Raw genomic sequence first — 15,443 nt, forward strand, 5'->3', positions numbered from 1 at the left:
CCCAAAAGAAGCAGTTCCCTGGCTGGCTTCAAATCAAGAAAGGACCACAGTCTCCCAGGGGGGCAAGGGTAATGCATGCCCTTACCCTCCACAAAGTCTTCCACAACCAGGAAACCTCACCTGCTTTCCCCATGTGCTAAATCACAAGTGGCCAAACAGGTGGCTACAGAACAAACCCCTTCCTAAGACAGGGCGAGGGTCCAGGCCCTTGCTAAAATCTTGGCACTCTGTGCATAATCCCGCTGCTCACCACACCTTTCATAAGATGCTTTCTGGGTGAAATACAGCTCCAGCCCCTTGCCTGTGCCCCGCATCCCCACCACAGGTGGGGATCTTTGTCCCTGTGTGGGACACATCAGTCCTTCTCCATAGGACTTAGATCTGCTTTCCTTACAAAACAACCCCCCCTCCAAACACACACATACATATACAGGTTGGTTAAAATAGAACGCATTTAATATAAATATTATATTAAGGAATCACAGAGGAAAGGTCCAAGGGGCTGTGGCGAGTGGGGTTGGGGGTTGTTTTTTTTTTTTTAAATACGGAGACATAAATAACTGTACACAAGGCAGCTAAATACAGAGTGTTGTGATAGCGCCTCCTGGTGGCCACTTACAGTGCTGCAACCAGAATAAGGTTTCCCCTTTTCCTCACCCTCTTGCCAGGCCTGGCTCACAGACTGAACCTCCAAGGGGCCAGCGAGGCCCCCCCACACTCCATTGCCCAAGGAAGGGTGGGCTCAGAGAGAGTGCTGGCTCCAACCAGCCCAGGATGCTACTTGGTAGTAGGTCAAGTAGAAGGATGGTGGACCTAAGAAGGGCTTGGAGAGATTGCTGTTTTCCAACTCCCCAGGACCTTGTCCTCAGCTTGAGAGTCGACTCCGTCATTAAATTCCATGCCGGCAGCTTTCACTGCTCCAGTGGCCGTCAGAGGCCTGTGTTGGGCTGTCCCGCGGCCCTGTCCTTTTTCACCTCGTAGGGAAACACAGCACCAAAGACATCTTCATGATAGCGCTTCTGGCTCTTGAAGAGAAACAGGGGCCACGAGGTTAGCCCTGCTGGCCCAGCCTCCCTGCCCTACTCACCAAGCCCTGGCTCCTCTATGACACGGAACAGGCCCCGCAGGAGCCCTGTGGTGTGGAGAGTGCGCTTGGATCTGGTTTATGCCCCAAGCCCCGTTAGCGCCTGCTCTGGTGTGAATCCCCTCAACGTCTCCTAGAGCTCTGCAGGTGGACGGCATTCCTACTTCCTGCCTAGTGCTCGTCTCACGAGATGCCCCAGAAAGTGGCAGAAGTCTGAGGTAAGTCTGGGTGGGAATTACCGTGCACTTTCTCTCCCCTCCTCCACCCTGGTCTTAAACTGTCATGATACATCTGATGGTACACCAATGTGTTCGCCTTTGTTTAACCGAGCACACGTTCTAAACTATCTGACCTTGGAATCTACCAACTCTGAACAGCTTTTGGGAGACATCTGTGGGGTCTTGCTGTTCTTGACACACATACGCACCCCAGGGCCTCCATGCGTGCTGTTCCCTAAAGGGCAGCCTAGAGTTGCCGTCTCCCTCATTACCCACAAGGCTTCCTCCTCACCTGCTTCAGGTATTTCCTCAACGGCCACCTTCCAGTGGCATCTTGTTTAAAACAATAGTCCCCTAAATCTCCCTCAGCAGCCTCCCTGATGCAGCATCCGTTATGCATGTTCTGTTGTATCAACCCTTCTAGAATGTTCCATCCAGGCAAGGATTTGCTTGTTCTATTTACTGCTCTATCCCTGTCCCATAGTAGGTGCTCAAACATGATGAACAATAAGAACGTGTCTTAGGAAGAGTATGGAAGTGGTGAGCACAGGCTTTTGGGGCCAGAGACAGAGTGCTAGGCTTTCAGCTTCACTGTCGTGGACCCTGGGGGCTCCCTCCCTCTGTAAAATGGGGGTGTAAATGTGCCTCCCTCATGAAGCCCATAGAAGGAAATGCCTCATGGGACTCCTCCATAAGCACCTGGCCCCAGGTGGGCCCCTGATGAACACTGTGGCTGTTACCACGGGGGGCTGAGGGCAAGCAGACAGCATCCTGGGTGTAAATAACAGGTGCTTCCTGCATAGGAGGCTGCCAAAGGGGACAAGTTTCCTACCCGGTGTTTGTTACTCTGCTCTGGCTACACAGCTGCTCTCTGAAAGGGGCCTGGAGAGAAGCCAGAGAGGTCCTCCTGCTCCCATTGCACACATGGAAAGACAGAACACGTGGACCTGCCTTCTTAAAGCTGACAGGCAACCACACCAGGGGGCAGAGTCAGGCTTTCCAAAAGCCCATCTGGACTGCTCTGGGGTTCCTTTGGGGCCCAGGAGTGTCCTGGGATTCTCCTGGTCCTGTCGCCCTGGTCCTAGCTCCTGCAGCCTGGACCCTTGACTACACCACCGACCCACACATCAACTCCCCGTACCTTGAGCTGGAAGAAATAATCCTCAACCTGCTCTTCACTTAAGCTCAGCTTGGCGGCCACCAGCTGCTTCAGGGTGTGGGCCACATCTCGGGCCATGCGCACATCCCCACAGACATAGAGGTGGCCCGGGGCTTCATGCAGCACGCGGAGGACCTCGCCAGCCAGCTGCTGCCGCAGAATGTCTTGAACATAGACCTGAAATCAGAGGATACAGTGGGTCTAGTCCCTAGCCCCTGGGAGAGAGGCTGGGGGTCAAGCCTGCTGTCCCCCGTTAGGGGAGATAGGGATGTCAGGGGAGTAAGCCACTGACCGTGGCTCAGTATGAGAAGGTACACTGACACCTAGCTCAGCCCAGGCCAGAAGGAGGGGCCCCAGACTTTCTCCAAATTCATCACACTTCAAAGAGGCATCAATCAAGTCAACCCCCTGCCCAGGGTTCTGAGGCCTGCCTGCCTATGCCCCCAAAAGTGCAGCCTCCCAACCCCCAAGTTCACTGATTCGAAGCTGGGGTGCAGGTTTCCAGGCTTCCCAGTCACACAGAGGGTTCAGGAGACAACGGGGGACTCTGTTCTTGTTCCACACCAGATGTCCAGTGGGCCCAGAATGGGGCCCAAGAGGAGTCTTCAGGAACAAGTTCATGACTGCTGAGCCAAAAGTTTGTCCAAACTCCCCAGGCCCCTGGGGCCCAGTGTCCCTGGGGGTACCAGAGCCCAGCTGAGGCCCAGGGTGGGAGCAGTAGCTGTCTCTAACATTGTCAGCTGGAGTGTAAACCAGCCTGGACCTCCTCTCCCTGGGCAGCCACGTGTCCCAGGGGGCTGCTGGGGGTCCTCAGCAGGCTGGGCTCTGGGGATTGACCCATAGTGTCACCCTGAGTTGATCCTAAACCTCTCTGGGCTTGTCTCTTCTCCTGGACTACAGGGCACAGTGCTCTCCACAGTGTCACCCTGATGGGTGTGTATGTCTCCACTTTCCAGCTGAGGAGATGGAGGCTCAGGGGGCCAGGGGTGTTTGCCTGGTGGCCGCTCCCCGCCGCACTTACCTTGGGCTTGCCGGGCAGCCGAGAATAGGCTGTGTGCACCTCATGCAGCACCCCCTTCCGGGCCATCTCCAGCATCTCCTCCCGATACAGGTGGTCCTCGTCTGGGTGGCGGCACCCAAACACCAGGGTCATGTGGCCTCTCTGGACCCCTGCAAGACCCAGCAGGCTGCAGTTACCAGCACGGCCACCAGAGGGCAGATCACAGCTCAAAGTGACCAACCAGAAATCTCTTTAAGTGTCCTGTCTGGTATAATCTCCATTTTACAGATGAGGAAACCAGGAAACAGAGGCCCAGGACATAACTGGGCACACAACTGAAGTGCAGGCACAGGAGTCCGTCCAGCTCACCACAGGTCAAAAGTGGGGATTTCTCCCATTATTCCCAGAGAAATAATGCACAGGCCAAGGCAAAGTCTGGAGGAAAGTCTTCCTCTGGACAGGGTCCAGGAAACATCTGTGGGGTGGTGGCAGAGTTCTTCTAGGCAGGTGGTGGCCACCTAATGCTGTACCCCACCCAGGAACCTTCAAGCTGTACCTCTTTAGGGTCCTATTTTATTTATTTGTTTTTCAGTACTGGGGATTGAACCCTGGGGCGGTTTACCATTGAGTATATCCCCAGTCCTTTTTATTTTTTATTTTCAGACAGAATCTTGCTAAGTTGCAGAGGCTGGCCTCAAACTTGTAATCCTCTTGCCTGAGTCTCCCAAGTAGCTTGGATTACAGGTGTGAGCTACTGTGCCCGGCTTTCTATTTTATTTAAAAAAAAAATTTTTTTTCAGTACAAGGTACGCAAATCAGAAGATAATGAAGTGCTGGGTGCAGTGTATGCACCTGTAATACCAGTGGCTCTGGAGCCTGAGGCAGGAGGATCACAAATTCAAAGATAACCTAAGCAACTACAAGGTGCTAAGCAACTCAGTGAGACCCTGTCTCTAAATAAAATACAAAATAGGGCTGGAGATGTGGCTCAGTGGTAGAGTGCCCCTGAGTTTAATACCCAGTGCCAAAAGAGAGAAAAAAAAGAAGATAATGATGGCAGTTTTCAAGATCACTGGGTGCAATAATGCACACCTATCATCCCAGTGGCTTGGGAGGCTTAGGCAGGAGGATCACAAGTTCAAAGCCAGCCTTAGCAACTTAGTGAAATCCTGTCTCAAAATAAAATGTAAAAAGGGCTGGGAATATGGCTCAGTGGTTGAGTGCCTCTGGATTCATTCAGTTTCTGGTACTGCCCCCCCCCAAAAAAAAATCACACATTCAATACCAATCCTAAGCCAATACATTATTCTTTTTTGTTTTGTGTGTGTTTTTTCTTTTAAAGTATACATGATTATCATCCAATCCATGGAGCACGGTGTGATACTCTGACACTTGCATACAGTGAATAATGATCAAATCGGGATCATGAGCATTGGCTAGGCCTCACCATGGGCTGTACCTTTGTGCTCAGTGTCATGGAGCCGCTGCTGCCAGAAACTGCGGAAGGGCGCGATGCCTGTGCCGGGCCCAATGAGGATGCAGGGATGGGAGGGGTCCTCGGGCAGCTGGAAACTGCTGGCACTGAAGGGAGACAGAAGAAGAGAGGCCACATCCTCAGACATCCTGGGCTGGTGCAGGTGCAGGACAGGGGCTGGGATGCTGGGCGTGTGGCCAGGAGGTGGTGTTGGGGATGGAGGAGAACGAGCTCCAGGTCGACTTCCTGCCGGCCACCTCCCTTGCCCTGTCCAGGCACATCATCTCCCCACCCAGGAGCCTTCTGAAAAGACCTGACCCCACTGTACTCTGCGCACCTGCTAGAGACTCAGCCAGGGGATAAAATGGAGAGGCCCAGTGTGACCTCAGTATTTTCTCAGTACTGGACCAAGTGGCCCAGAAGGGCACCTAACCCCCGATCTCTCTCTCTCTCTCATCCCAGGACACCCAGAGGTCAGTGGTCCCACAGGGATGGGAGGTTGTTTACCTTCGCACAAAGCAGGGCACTGGGTCCTGGGGCATCAGGCTGCTGAGCCATGTGCTGCAGACGCCGTGGTGCAGTGGACCCTGGCCACCTGCAATGAGAACACAGACCTGACCAACGTTCCTCCTCCAGCCCGCAGGCGACCCTGTCAGCTTCTCCTCCCACACTGACGCACCCCCTTGGGCTGGCCTGCCCACTCAGATGCTCTAAGGGCTGAATGAGGGGCTGTGTGTCTCTAGTTCTGGGGTCCACCCTCTACACATCCAGAGCTGGGAAAGGCTGCCAAGGACTTGGCAGGCAAGGTGCCCCTTTTACCTCTCAGAAACTGAGTCTCAGAGAGGGAAAGTGGTTTGACAGGTTTCTCAGATGATGGATGACTCTGGGTCCCTGATTCTTACTCTATTGCTTCTTCCAAGAGTTTCTCCAGGGACCCCCCCACCCCCGCAGTCCCCAATCAGCTTGGAGATGGCCACTGCTGGGTGTGTCCTCATGAGGGTAGCCCTTGCAGGTATAGCCTGTGTGGGGAGGCCTCCCGCTCACCTCGCCTGTTCTGATGTCACTGTCTTTCCTTGTAGTCCCTCCTGGCCTTCTGGCCCTAGGACTGAGACCTGGTCCATGGGGAGCTCTCTACCAGACTGTCACAGCCTCTGTGAGTTCTTAGAAGATGTGTGACTATTCTTCACAGAGGATGGAGGGCTCCTAGGTATGGCCGGATCCCAGCTTGCCACCACAGATAATGCTGAGTGACAGGGGCCAGGGAAGGGGACCAAGTGTGTCCAGGGAAAGAGCCAAGACCACACAAGGGATTGGGCCTCTCCATGAGCTCCATCATGGTCCCCTACACGTTCCTTCTTGGCTACATAATTATAATCTCTCATTATTTCCATGCCTGTCTCTTCTTTGGCTCTCTAGATACTCCATGAGAGCAGGAGCTATGCCTGCTGCATTTCCACACACATCATGGTGCCCAGCAGAGAAGTGTGACATAAGCCATCCCTGAATGAATGGAATGAATGAGTGACCAACCAAGTCAGAACCACCCTGTGCTCAGGCTGACTCTCGGGGGACTAAGAATCACTGGGCTCCCCTTGAGTGCTGGATGGTCTCCCCATGTGAACTCATTAAATTGTCCCACAGTAGGACGGTGCAGTGATGAAGAACAAGGATTCAGCAATTAAACCGAGTTTGAATCTCAGCTGTCCACTTACAACTAGTGTGACTTGGAACAACGGCTCAGCTTCTCTGTGGAATGCACAGTACCTCTCTCACCTGGCTACTGACCCTAGTGATTCAAAGCAGTGAGCTTAGCGCCTGCTCTGTGGTGATCTCTTCCGCACACCTAGAGTATGATTGACAACTCTGGGAGGGGGCGGGGTTACCATTCTGTTTAATGAGACCAAAACTCCCAGATGTTGAAAAGCTGCCCCAGAAGCAGGAGAGCTGCGCCCTTCACCTTGGGTGCGGTAAGTGACCACGGCCACGGTGAGGTGGACCTCTGTGGGTGTGTGGTCCCGGGAGGAGCTGATGGAGTAGTAGCGCGGTTTCAGAAGAGGGAGCTGGGAGAGCAGGAAGGCAGCCGGTACCCGCAGCGATGGGAACTCCTCCAGCACCTCCAGGAACGTGGGGCTGTTGGTGGACTTCCACTTGTTGTATTCTGAGGGCTGAGAGTCAAGGGCAGGGTGAGGACTCAGGGTGCCTGCCCCGCCCCGCATTCACCGTTCAATCCCGCAGCGTGCGCTGTCCAGGGTGCTGAGACTCCCAACCTGCAGAGGAAGCGCTCCCGACCTGGAGTAGCATTTGTCTAACTGTGTGCCCAGAACTCTGCTGTGGGCAGCTCCACTCCATTTCGATCTAAATCAGGTCAAGGCTTTCGAATCAGTTAGATCTGGGTTTGAATCTTGGTCAGACACCCTTCCAAGCTATAGAACCATCCCCCTTACTTAACCTTTGTGAAGCAAGGACAGTGCCACTGCCCACGTGGGGACATTGTGAGAATTAAAGGAGATGGCATGTGTCAAGTCAGTACAGCACAGCTGGAAAGCACAGTAGTGGGAGGGTTGGGATAAAGATGATTAGCCACAGTGAGGATGATGATAATGATGTCTGGTGACTCTTAGCAAAGACTTGGGCCCAGAAGCTGCAGGTGAGTTAATGCATGCTCTCATTAAGGTGCTAATTCCGCTCTCTGTCGCTGCATCACTTATCCATTCGTCCACACCACCCCTCCTCTCATGCTTCTAAGTGACATGTTTTGAGAGGACAAGGACAAGCAAGACATGGTGGATCCCCTTTCTAGCTCATTCCCAAGGAAGTGCACTTTGGCTACATCCTGCTGGCACTGAGAAAAATTCAGTTTATTCCACACAACTGTGTCCTACGACAGGGATGGCAGACAATGTCTGGCTTCCCACTAGCCCTTGACAAGTCTCGCCTTGGGAATCTGGGGAGATCCTCTTGGAGGTTAAAGACCCACTCTGAGAACTTCCCCTGCCTCACTCACCAACCCCGACATTTACCTGGCACAGGGTCTCCAGCCTCTGTCTCTCAGACTCCTCTGTGGCCAGCCTGGCCAGTTTTTGGAGCTGCAGAGGGGTTGGGGGTGTGGTGATGTCCAGGAAGTAGGTGAGGGCCTGGCTGAGCGAGCAGGGGGGCAGCCTCTTGTCCCTGATCCAGTAGCTGCCTGCAGAGGGAAGGAAGGCATGAGGAGAGGGAAATGCCCCACCTGGGTTTCCTGGAAGGTGATGGGACTCTGGGAAGACACACTCTATGCTCCAGCTGCATGGGGAGAAAAGAAGGTGGTACCCAGAGATAGGGCTGCCAGGAAAGGCCGACTCTCGGGGGACTAACAGTCCTTCAAGAAGCACCCAAGGTGATATGATCCTGATGAACTAACCACGTCTTTCTCTGGCCTACACCTGTACATTAGCAAGATATCCACGGTGAACTACAGTCTCCCACTGGCTAAATTCCACAGGAGACTGACATATAGCCCAGAGGCCTCTTGTTCATTTAGAGAAAAACTCATGACCACCATGCCCTTGGGTGTTATACCAAGAGGTGCTGGCTGAGCAGAAGATTAGCCCAAAGTGAGATGGCAAGGGTGAAGGAATCCCAAGGGGCAGTGTGCAGGTTAGTCACAGCATGGATCCTGGGGCCAGCAGACCTGGGTTCAAACTCTGGCTCCCTGTTTCCTGTCTGAATGACTGAACCATAGGGCTTTGGGTTCCTTCCCTGAGAAATGGATATGATGACAAAACCTATCTTACTGAGCTTCTACGAACATTGAATAAAATCAGGTGTGTAAAACAGTTGATACAGAGCCCTGTACACAGGTACTCAATAAATGTTGGTAAAGATTATAATTATTATTATTATTTCATCTGGGCCAGAAGTCTGATGAACCACAGGGGCTTCTCTGGCTCTCCCCCTTTCTCCTGGACAGGGAGAGACGAGGCCCAGCTTTGCTTCTCTGACCCCCACTTTCCTATGTTGGCCTCTGTGCTTAGAGGGTATGTTGTTTGGTGGTATCAGTGACCCTGAGGACACTAAGGCCAGGGAGCTATTCCTACGGGCCGGGGCTGGGGTAGCTGGCCTGGGGTAGATAGGGGCCCGGCCCCGGGCTGGCTGGAGAGGGGCTCTCAGCCAAGGGCTCACCGCTGTCATCCAGGGCCTCCAGGCGCACAGTCTGCTGGGCTGCGGGGCTGTCCACTACTCGCTCCAAGATGCCTTGGACCAGGGCCAGCTGGTTGCTTGGGAAAACCCCGAGGTGCTCTCCGGGCAGGTAGCTCAGGTCTGTGCAGTCCTCGCAGGAGAGCTCCACCAGGAGGGTGGTGCGGCTGTGGAAGGAAGGACCTGGTGACTGCCAGGATTTCCTCCTGGTCACCTGGAAGGCGGGCCAGTTTCCCCAGAAAATGTGCCCTCCTGTCATTTTCCTGCCTGGTTCCTTGAGCCTGAGTTGGGGACCAGGCATAGCTTTGGGCGGGAAGACTCAGCATCCCACAATTTTCCCTTGGGAGAAGGCCACCCCCACCCTGCCTGGGCAGCCCGCCAAGCCCCCGAGGTCTAGCTGGAGGCTCTGCCGAAAGAGAGCCTCCTGCGTGGAGATCTCTGGCTACTGGAGGAAATGCTTCCCTCTCCCCAGCGCAAAATCCTGTCCTTACTAGAAAAAAGTCCAGTATCCCTAATGAACTCCGGAGAGGACAGTACAGAGAAATAAAACCCACAGATAATCCCCAGTGCTCAGCTTCCTGGCTAGGACATTTCCTCCCTGCCAAAACTTCATGGCAGCTCTTAAGACCCCAATGACTTGTGTCCCTGGGCCTCTCTTTTCATGAAAGAGTCTAGTGAGGAAGGAGAGAAAGCAAAGCAGGAGCTTTGTTCTCAAGCTGGACAACTGGCTGAAAAGACACACAGGTGGCCACAGGTTAGTAGACCAATTGATCCTCTTGGTGATATTTTTTTGTGGGGGGCGGGTACTGGGGATTGAACCTAAGGGTCCTTAACTACTGAGTCACATCCTGACCCTTTTATGTTTTATTTTGAGACAGGGTCTTGCTAGGTTGCTGAGGCTGGCTTTGAACTTGCAATCCTCCTGCCTCAGACTTCAGAGCTGCTGAGATTACAGGCATGCACCACCATGGCCCAGCTATGGTGGCGTCACTTCTAGTGACAGGGGATGCGTCTCTCCTTTCCCTTCAAGGACTGACTTGCTCCGGTCTTTCATTTATCAAAACAGAATCTTCTTGGAACATCATCCAAGAGCCCTGCACGATACCTCACCTGGATTTGGGACTCTGTAGATTCTGCTGAGATTTGAGCCTCATGGTGAACACCTTCTTGGCGTGCATGTGGCTGAGGGCTGCGGAGACACAGATAGGAAAAGTGGGCTCTTGAGCAATGGTGAGGGAAGCCCCATGTCTGAGTCAAATATTCTTGCCCGCTGCCTGTTATGGGTTGGACATGAACAGTCCCTGTGTTGAAGACATATCCCCAATGCGGAGATACTCAGAGGTGGGGCTTTGGGGAAGGGATTGGATCATGGGGGCTCTGGCCAGTGGATACATAATTTGAAGTCATTGCTGGGAATTGTAGGAGGTGGGGACTGGTTGAAGGAAAGAGATCACTAGGGGCATGCCCTTGGGGACTACATCTTGACCCTGACCCCTTCCTCTTTCTCTCCGCTTTCTGGCTGCCATGAGCGGAGCAGCTTTCCTTCGCCATGGAGTCAGCCGACCGTGGACTGACACCTCTGAAACCACGAGCCAAAATAAGTCCTTCCTCCTCTAAGTTGATTTTGTCAGGTATGTGTTTGTCAGCTTTTGGTTGCTGGGACCAAAATATCTGAAAAGAACCATTCAGAGGTTGGGCTCATGGTTTCAGGTCTCAGTCCATGGCCAGCCAACTCCACTGCTCTGGGCCTGAGGGGAAGCAGAACATCATGGCGGGATGATGGAATGGAGGAAAGCTGTTAAGCTCAGGGCGGCCAAGAAACAGAGGGAAAGAGGAAGGAAGGGGTCAGGGACATGTAGAGTCCCCAAGGCCACACCTCTGGGGGCTTACTTCCTCCAATCACACCTCACCTGCCTATAGTTACCACCCAGAAGTTCATTCAAATTATTAATCCATCAAGTGGATTAATCTACAGATGGGATTACAGCCCCCACAATCTAGTTTTTTCACCTCTGAATACTGCCTAACACATGAATGGGCGGGGGTAACCTTCCAGATCCAAACTGTATCTGACAAAAAGCTGACTAATACATAGTGGTAGCTATTGGGATATTTTTTTTCCTTCTGTTTTCCCCCCGTTTCTACATATAAAGACTCCTCAGCTGACAGATGGTGGATGTGCTGCTGCTAACTATTGGGAAATTTAATTTAGAACCCAATATGCATGATGTCCCAGGGCAACTCCCTGGCTTGGGATTCACAGGAGGGCTGAGCTGAGGCTGGGGATGCTCTGAACATGCAGAAGCCTGCAGGATCTCTGTTCTCAGGGAGCAGGCACAGCACCTAGAGGGAGCAGAGCCTGACCACAGCCTGGAGTTGTCTCACGCTGTCACCGTTGGTAAAGCTGGGCTCAGCTCCTAACCTGGCCACGCTACCACTTGCTCCACCTCCTTGAACTTCAATTATTCTGTCCCTTTCTCACAGGTTGAGTGTCAGGGTCTCTTAGATCACTGTCCATGGTATCAGCAACAAAACCCCAGCACAGTCAGCCCACCCCTGAAGCGGGCCCACCCTCCCTCCCAGAGCATCTTCAACAGCTCTCTTTGGAGCCTGGGGTCTGGTTGGGTACTAGGCTCTTGGATTCATTGAGGTAGATGCCTGGCAGCCTCAGCTGCTGTCTCCATTCAGAGGGACCTGGTTGCGGGCTCAAGGCCCAGACACCCAACCCAGGCAGGAGGCTAAACAGGCCTCGTGTGGTGCAGAGAGTCAGGTACCTTTGTTGAGGTCCAAAGGCTGTGAGTCCTGCACAAGCCTGTGGTGGTGAGGCTCCCAGGTCATGTTGCCTGTGTAGAGCTTGGGGATCTGAATATTGTGCTTGCCTCGAATGTCAAACGTGTCGCAGGCAGCCTGGAAGGCAATGCAGACTGGTGTCAATCATCATCCTCCTCATCACCAGTGGGGCTATCAGATTATAGGCCCTCACCCTGGACCCAGCAGCAAGCTGAGTGCTTCATAGAATTTCTAAGCACATGAATCTATAGGGTCACTAGAGGGACTCAAAGAGGTGCCTGGGCTTTGCACACAGTAGTTACCACTAATATCAGAAATATTAATAGTGACATCGTCTTGCCAACAGGGTGAGGGAGGTTTGAATACTTTATGTGAATCACATGAAGGAGGCCTGGGCTTTGAAACTAAGTGCCCCCAGCTCAAGCCACGGCTCCTGAGCACCTTTACTGAGCAAAACTCTTCCCTTCAGTGATAAGCCCCCTATACCCACAAGCAATCCCCATAATAAAGATCTATGGAGATACTGAGCCAGATCCGAAGAGCTCAACCATGTGCCCTCTGTCCCCAGCTCTCTGTGGCTAGGAGTCCCAAACAAGATGTGGTTGTTAAGAGGTGACCTAGAAGGCCAGGGTTGTGGCTCAGTGGTAAAGTGCATGCCTAGCACGTGTGAGGTACTGGGTTCAATCCTCAATACCATATTTTTTAAAAATAAATAAATAAAATAAAGGTATTGTGTCTATCTACAACTAAAAAATGGTTTAAAAAATAAGAACTCTTCTGGGAGGAGTGAGGATCACAGCCTTGACCTGAGTTCCCTGGCCCACACCTGGGGCCTACCCACAGGGTGGGGCAGAGCTCACACCACCCAGGATGGCTGTACACATGTCCTGGGTGTGAAGACACCCCATCGTGGGGCAGCTCTGGCTGGGTACTGACCTTGAAGGTGTGCACGGCCCAGCTACGGAATGCATCCTCCTGCCCGCTGAGCTCGTCACCTTCCCCCATTGGGGTGAGCTGAGAGGCTCCCAGGTGGGACAACTTTTGGTCGATGCCATGAGCAAACGCACAGAACTGTGGGTACATGCTGGAGCCAAGACCGAACACGGCATACCTGCCCCAGGAGGACACACACAGAGGCTCAGGTCACATGCAAGCAGCACCCCTCGCCAATGTCCTGCAGACCCAGCCTCGCACTCTCCCATGCCAGCTGGGCCATGCCCACTCTGGTCCTCTTTAGCCTCTGGCCCTCACCACCAACTGCCATGACCAATGCACGCTTAGCTAGCAGACCCGGGAGAGGAAGTGGTTTCCCCTGCTGGATCCGCAACACACTCAAAGGATAAACTTCAGATTGGGGCTGTCCCTGTGCTGGACAATTCCAGGAAGACCCACTTATGCACATCCAGTTTCATCCCCAGATCCCAGACTCTGGGCCCAGAGGTTGGGCTCAGCCAAAAAAGGAGTGGGGAAGAGCCTGACCTGAAGGTGTTGGTGAGCTTCTTCAGCATGAAGAGGGATTTCTTCAGAGTCTAGAAAGGGAGACAACCACAGAGTTCGCAGGCCAGGAATCACACAAGCACAACTTTTTCTTTTTCTCCCGGTGGCCCATTTAAAAACTGGCCATATCTAGCTGGGCTGGGCACACCTGTAATCCCAGCAACTCCAGAGGCTGAGGCTGGAGGAGCACAAGTTCAAAACCAGCCTCAGCAATTCAGCAAGGCCCTAAGCAACTTATGGAGACCGTGTCTCAAAATAAAACATAAAAGGGATGGTGTTGTGTCTCAGCGGTAGAGCATTCACCTAGCACACGTGAGCACTGGGATAGATCCTCAGCATCACATATAAATAAATAAAATAAAAGTATTGAATCTACCTGCAACTCAATATATATATAAACACAAAAAAGGGCTGGGGATGTGGCTCAGTGGTTAAGTGCCTCTGGGTTCAATCCCTGGTACCCAACAAAACAAGTCAAAAATCTGGCCACATCTAGCAGAAGGATCCAGGTCCACAGTGGAGTTTGGTTTAGATGTAGGGCCACCTGGCCAGGGTTCGGTGGACAAGTGCAGCTTATCTTGGAGACCCAGTCAACCGTAGCAGCTCACGTGGGCACTGCCCCTCAGTGGAGGATCTAGAACAACCCGACCCCAATGCATCCAGCTCCAGAAAAGCAGGACCTGCCATATAGTGGGGCATCCACAGAGGGTCTCCTAAAGGACATGAGCCTTCCTTCTTCTTTGGAACCAGGTAGGAGCAAAAACAATTGGCCACATATTCTCTAAAATAACCCTGATTTCCCAGGAACCCAAAACAATTTTACGTGCTGTGTGATCCAGCATAAACAATGCCAAATCATGGAAATTATTCCCTTTTGTGTATTTCATTTTTTAATTATTCTCTTCTCAATTTATTTTTCATCCTTCTGTGCACCAGGAGTCTCTAGTTGGGGCTATAGAGCTGTAACCTCTTGAATACTTGCCTATTGCTCTTAAAAAAAAAAAAAAAAAAAGGGGGGGAGCAGACCTGGGTTGGTCAATAGCATTAACTAAAAATCAATATCTTTGGATTTCACTGAATTTACTTTTTGCTGGCTTTCCCTTTGTGAGAGTGATACAAGTTTCCTTTAAACATGAGTTTTTCAGTTAGAAAATGTGTAGGTCAATTCACAGAAATTTATTAAGTGTGTCAGAGGAAAGGTGGCCCATGAAGGACCCTGGGTGACTTGGGGTTTCACTCCCAACCACCCTCTTTTTTTTGGGGGGGGGTTCCAGGGATTGAACTCAGGGGCACCAGCTCACTGAGCCACATCCCCAGCCCTACTTTGAATTTTAGTTAGAGACAGAGTCTCACTGAGTTGTTCAGTGCCTCGCTTTTGCTGAGGCTGGCTTTAAACTCACGATCCTCCTGTCTCAGCCTCCCAAGGCGCTGGGATTGTGGGCGTGCACCACCATGCCCAGCCCAACCACCCTCTTTGTGGTATGCCGATCCCTTTGGACCTTTCTTTGGTTCTCCTGGGCTCCACTCACCCCTCGGTGATCAGGACCTTGGGCCACCCACCTGTCCGTTGCCAGGGGCATCTCCATTCCCAAATGTGCTGGTCACTACCAGCAGTAGCCGCTCCTGCTCCATGTCGCTCAGGCTGTACTCATCCATGCAGAGGACCTGCACGGCACCCAGGAGGACATTAGCCTTCAGCTCCCAGGCTGGGCCCTCCACCCTTTCCCCAGACCCCTGTCCAACTGATCTGGTACCTTGGGGTTGAAGGCACAGCTGAACAAGGTCCCCAAGTCCTGGGCCAGCGCTTCTGATTTTCCTGTCTCAGTTGCAAAGAGGATCGTGACTCTGACTCGGGATGACATGGTCTTGCGAATCAGCATAGAGGCAAAGAGCACAGCTCTGTGGGGACAGACAGACAGATGCTGTGTACTGAGTCCTCTTCCAGAAGGAAGTGAGAGTTAGGATGGGAAGGGGACAGTGTTCCAAGTGGACAGGTGGAGGGAGAAGCAACCTTCATTTCTCACCAGCCGTCCACCCTGACTAGTGGC

The 15,443-nt window shown here is 52.6% G+C and overlaps 1 protein-coding gene across 1 annotated transcript in view; it reads right to left on the minus strand.

Annotated features, from left to right (window-relative positions):
• Positions 1-504: 504 nt before the first annotated feature.
• The window catches only part of Nos2 (nitric oxide synthase 2), a 37,486-nt gene continuing 22,547 nt past the window's right edge, over positions 505-15,443 (minus strand). The window contains exons 13-26 of the mRNA XM_076869118.1: positions 15,150-15,294; positions 14,956-15,060; positions 13,378-13,427; positions 12,835-13,009; positions 11,883-12,015; positions 10,219-10,297; positions 9,094-9,275; positions 7,956-8,119; positions 6,893-7,100; positions 5,443-5,530; positions 4,921-5,042; positions 3,483-3,631; positions 2,444-2,638; positions 505-1,025 (exon numbers count right to left, since the gene is read on the minus strand). Of these exons, the coding sequence (XP_076725233.1) occupies positions 930-1,025; positions 2,444-2,638; positions 3,483-3,631; positions 4,921-5,042; positions 5,443-5,530; positions 6,893-7,100; positions 7,956-8,119; positions 9,094-9,275; positions 10,219-10,297; positions 11,883-12,015; positions 12,835-13,009; positions 13,378-13,427; positions 14,956-15,060; positions 15,150-15,294 (1,891 nt within the window). The 3' untranslated portion in view covers positions 505-929. The remainder of the gene's footprint in view (positions 1,026-2,443; positions 2,639-3,482; positions 3,632-4,920; positions 5,043-5,442; positions 5,531-6,892; positions 7,101-7,955; positions 8,120-9,093; positions 9,276-10,218; positions 10,298-11,882; positions 12,016-12,834; positions 13,010-13,377; positions 13,428-14,955; positions 15,061-15,149; positions 15,295-15,443) is intronic.

Source organism: Callospermophilus lateralis, chromosome 11, assembly GCF_048772815.1.
Source record: "Callospermophilus lateralis isolate mCalLat2 chromosome 11, mCalLat2.hap1, whole genome shotgun sequence".
In the NCBI taxonomy this organism is placed as follows: Eukaryota; Metazoa; Chordata; class Mammalia; order Rodentia; family Sciuridae; genus Callospermophilus; species Callospermophilus lateralis.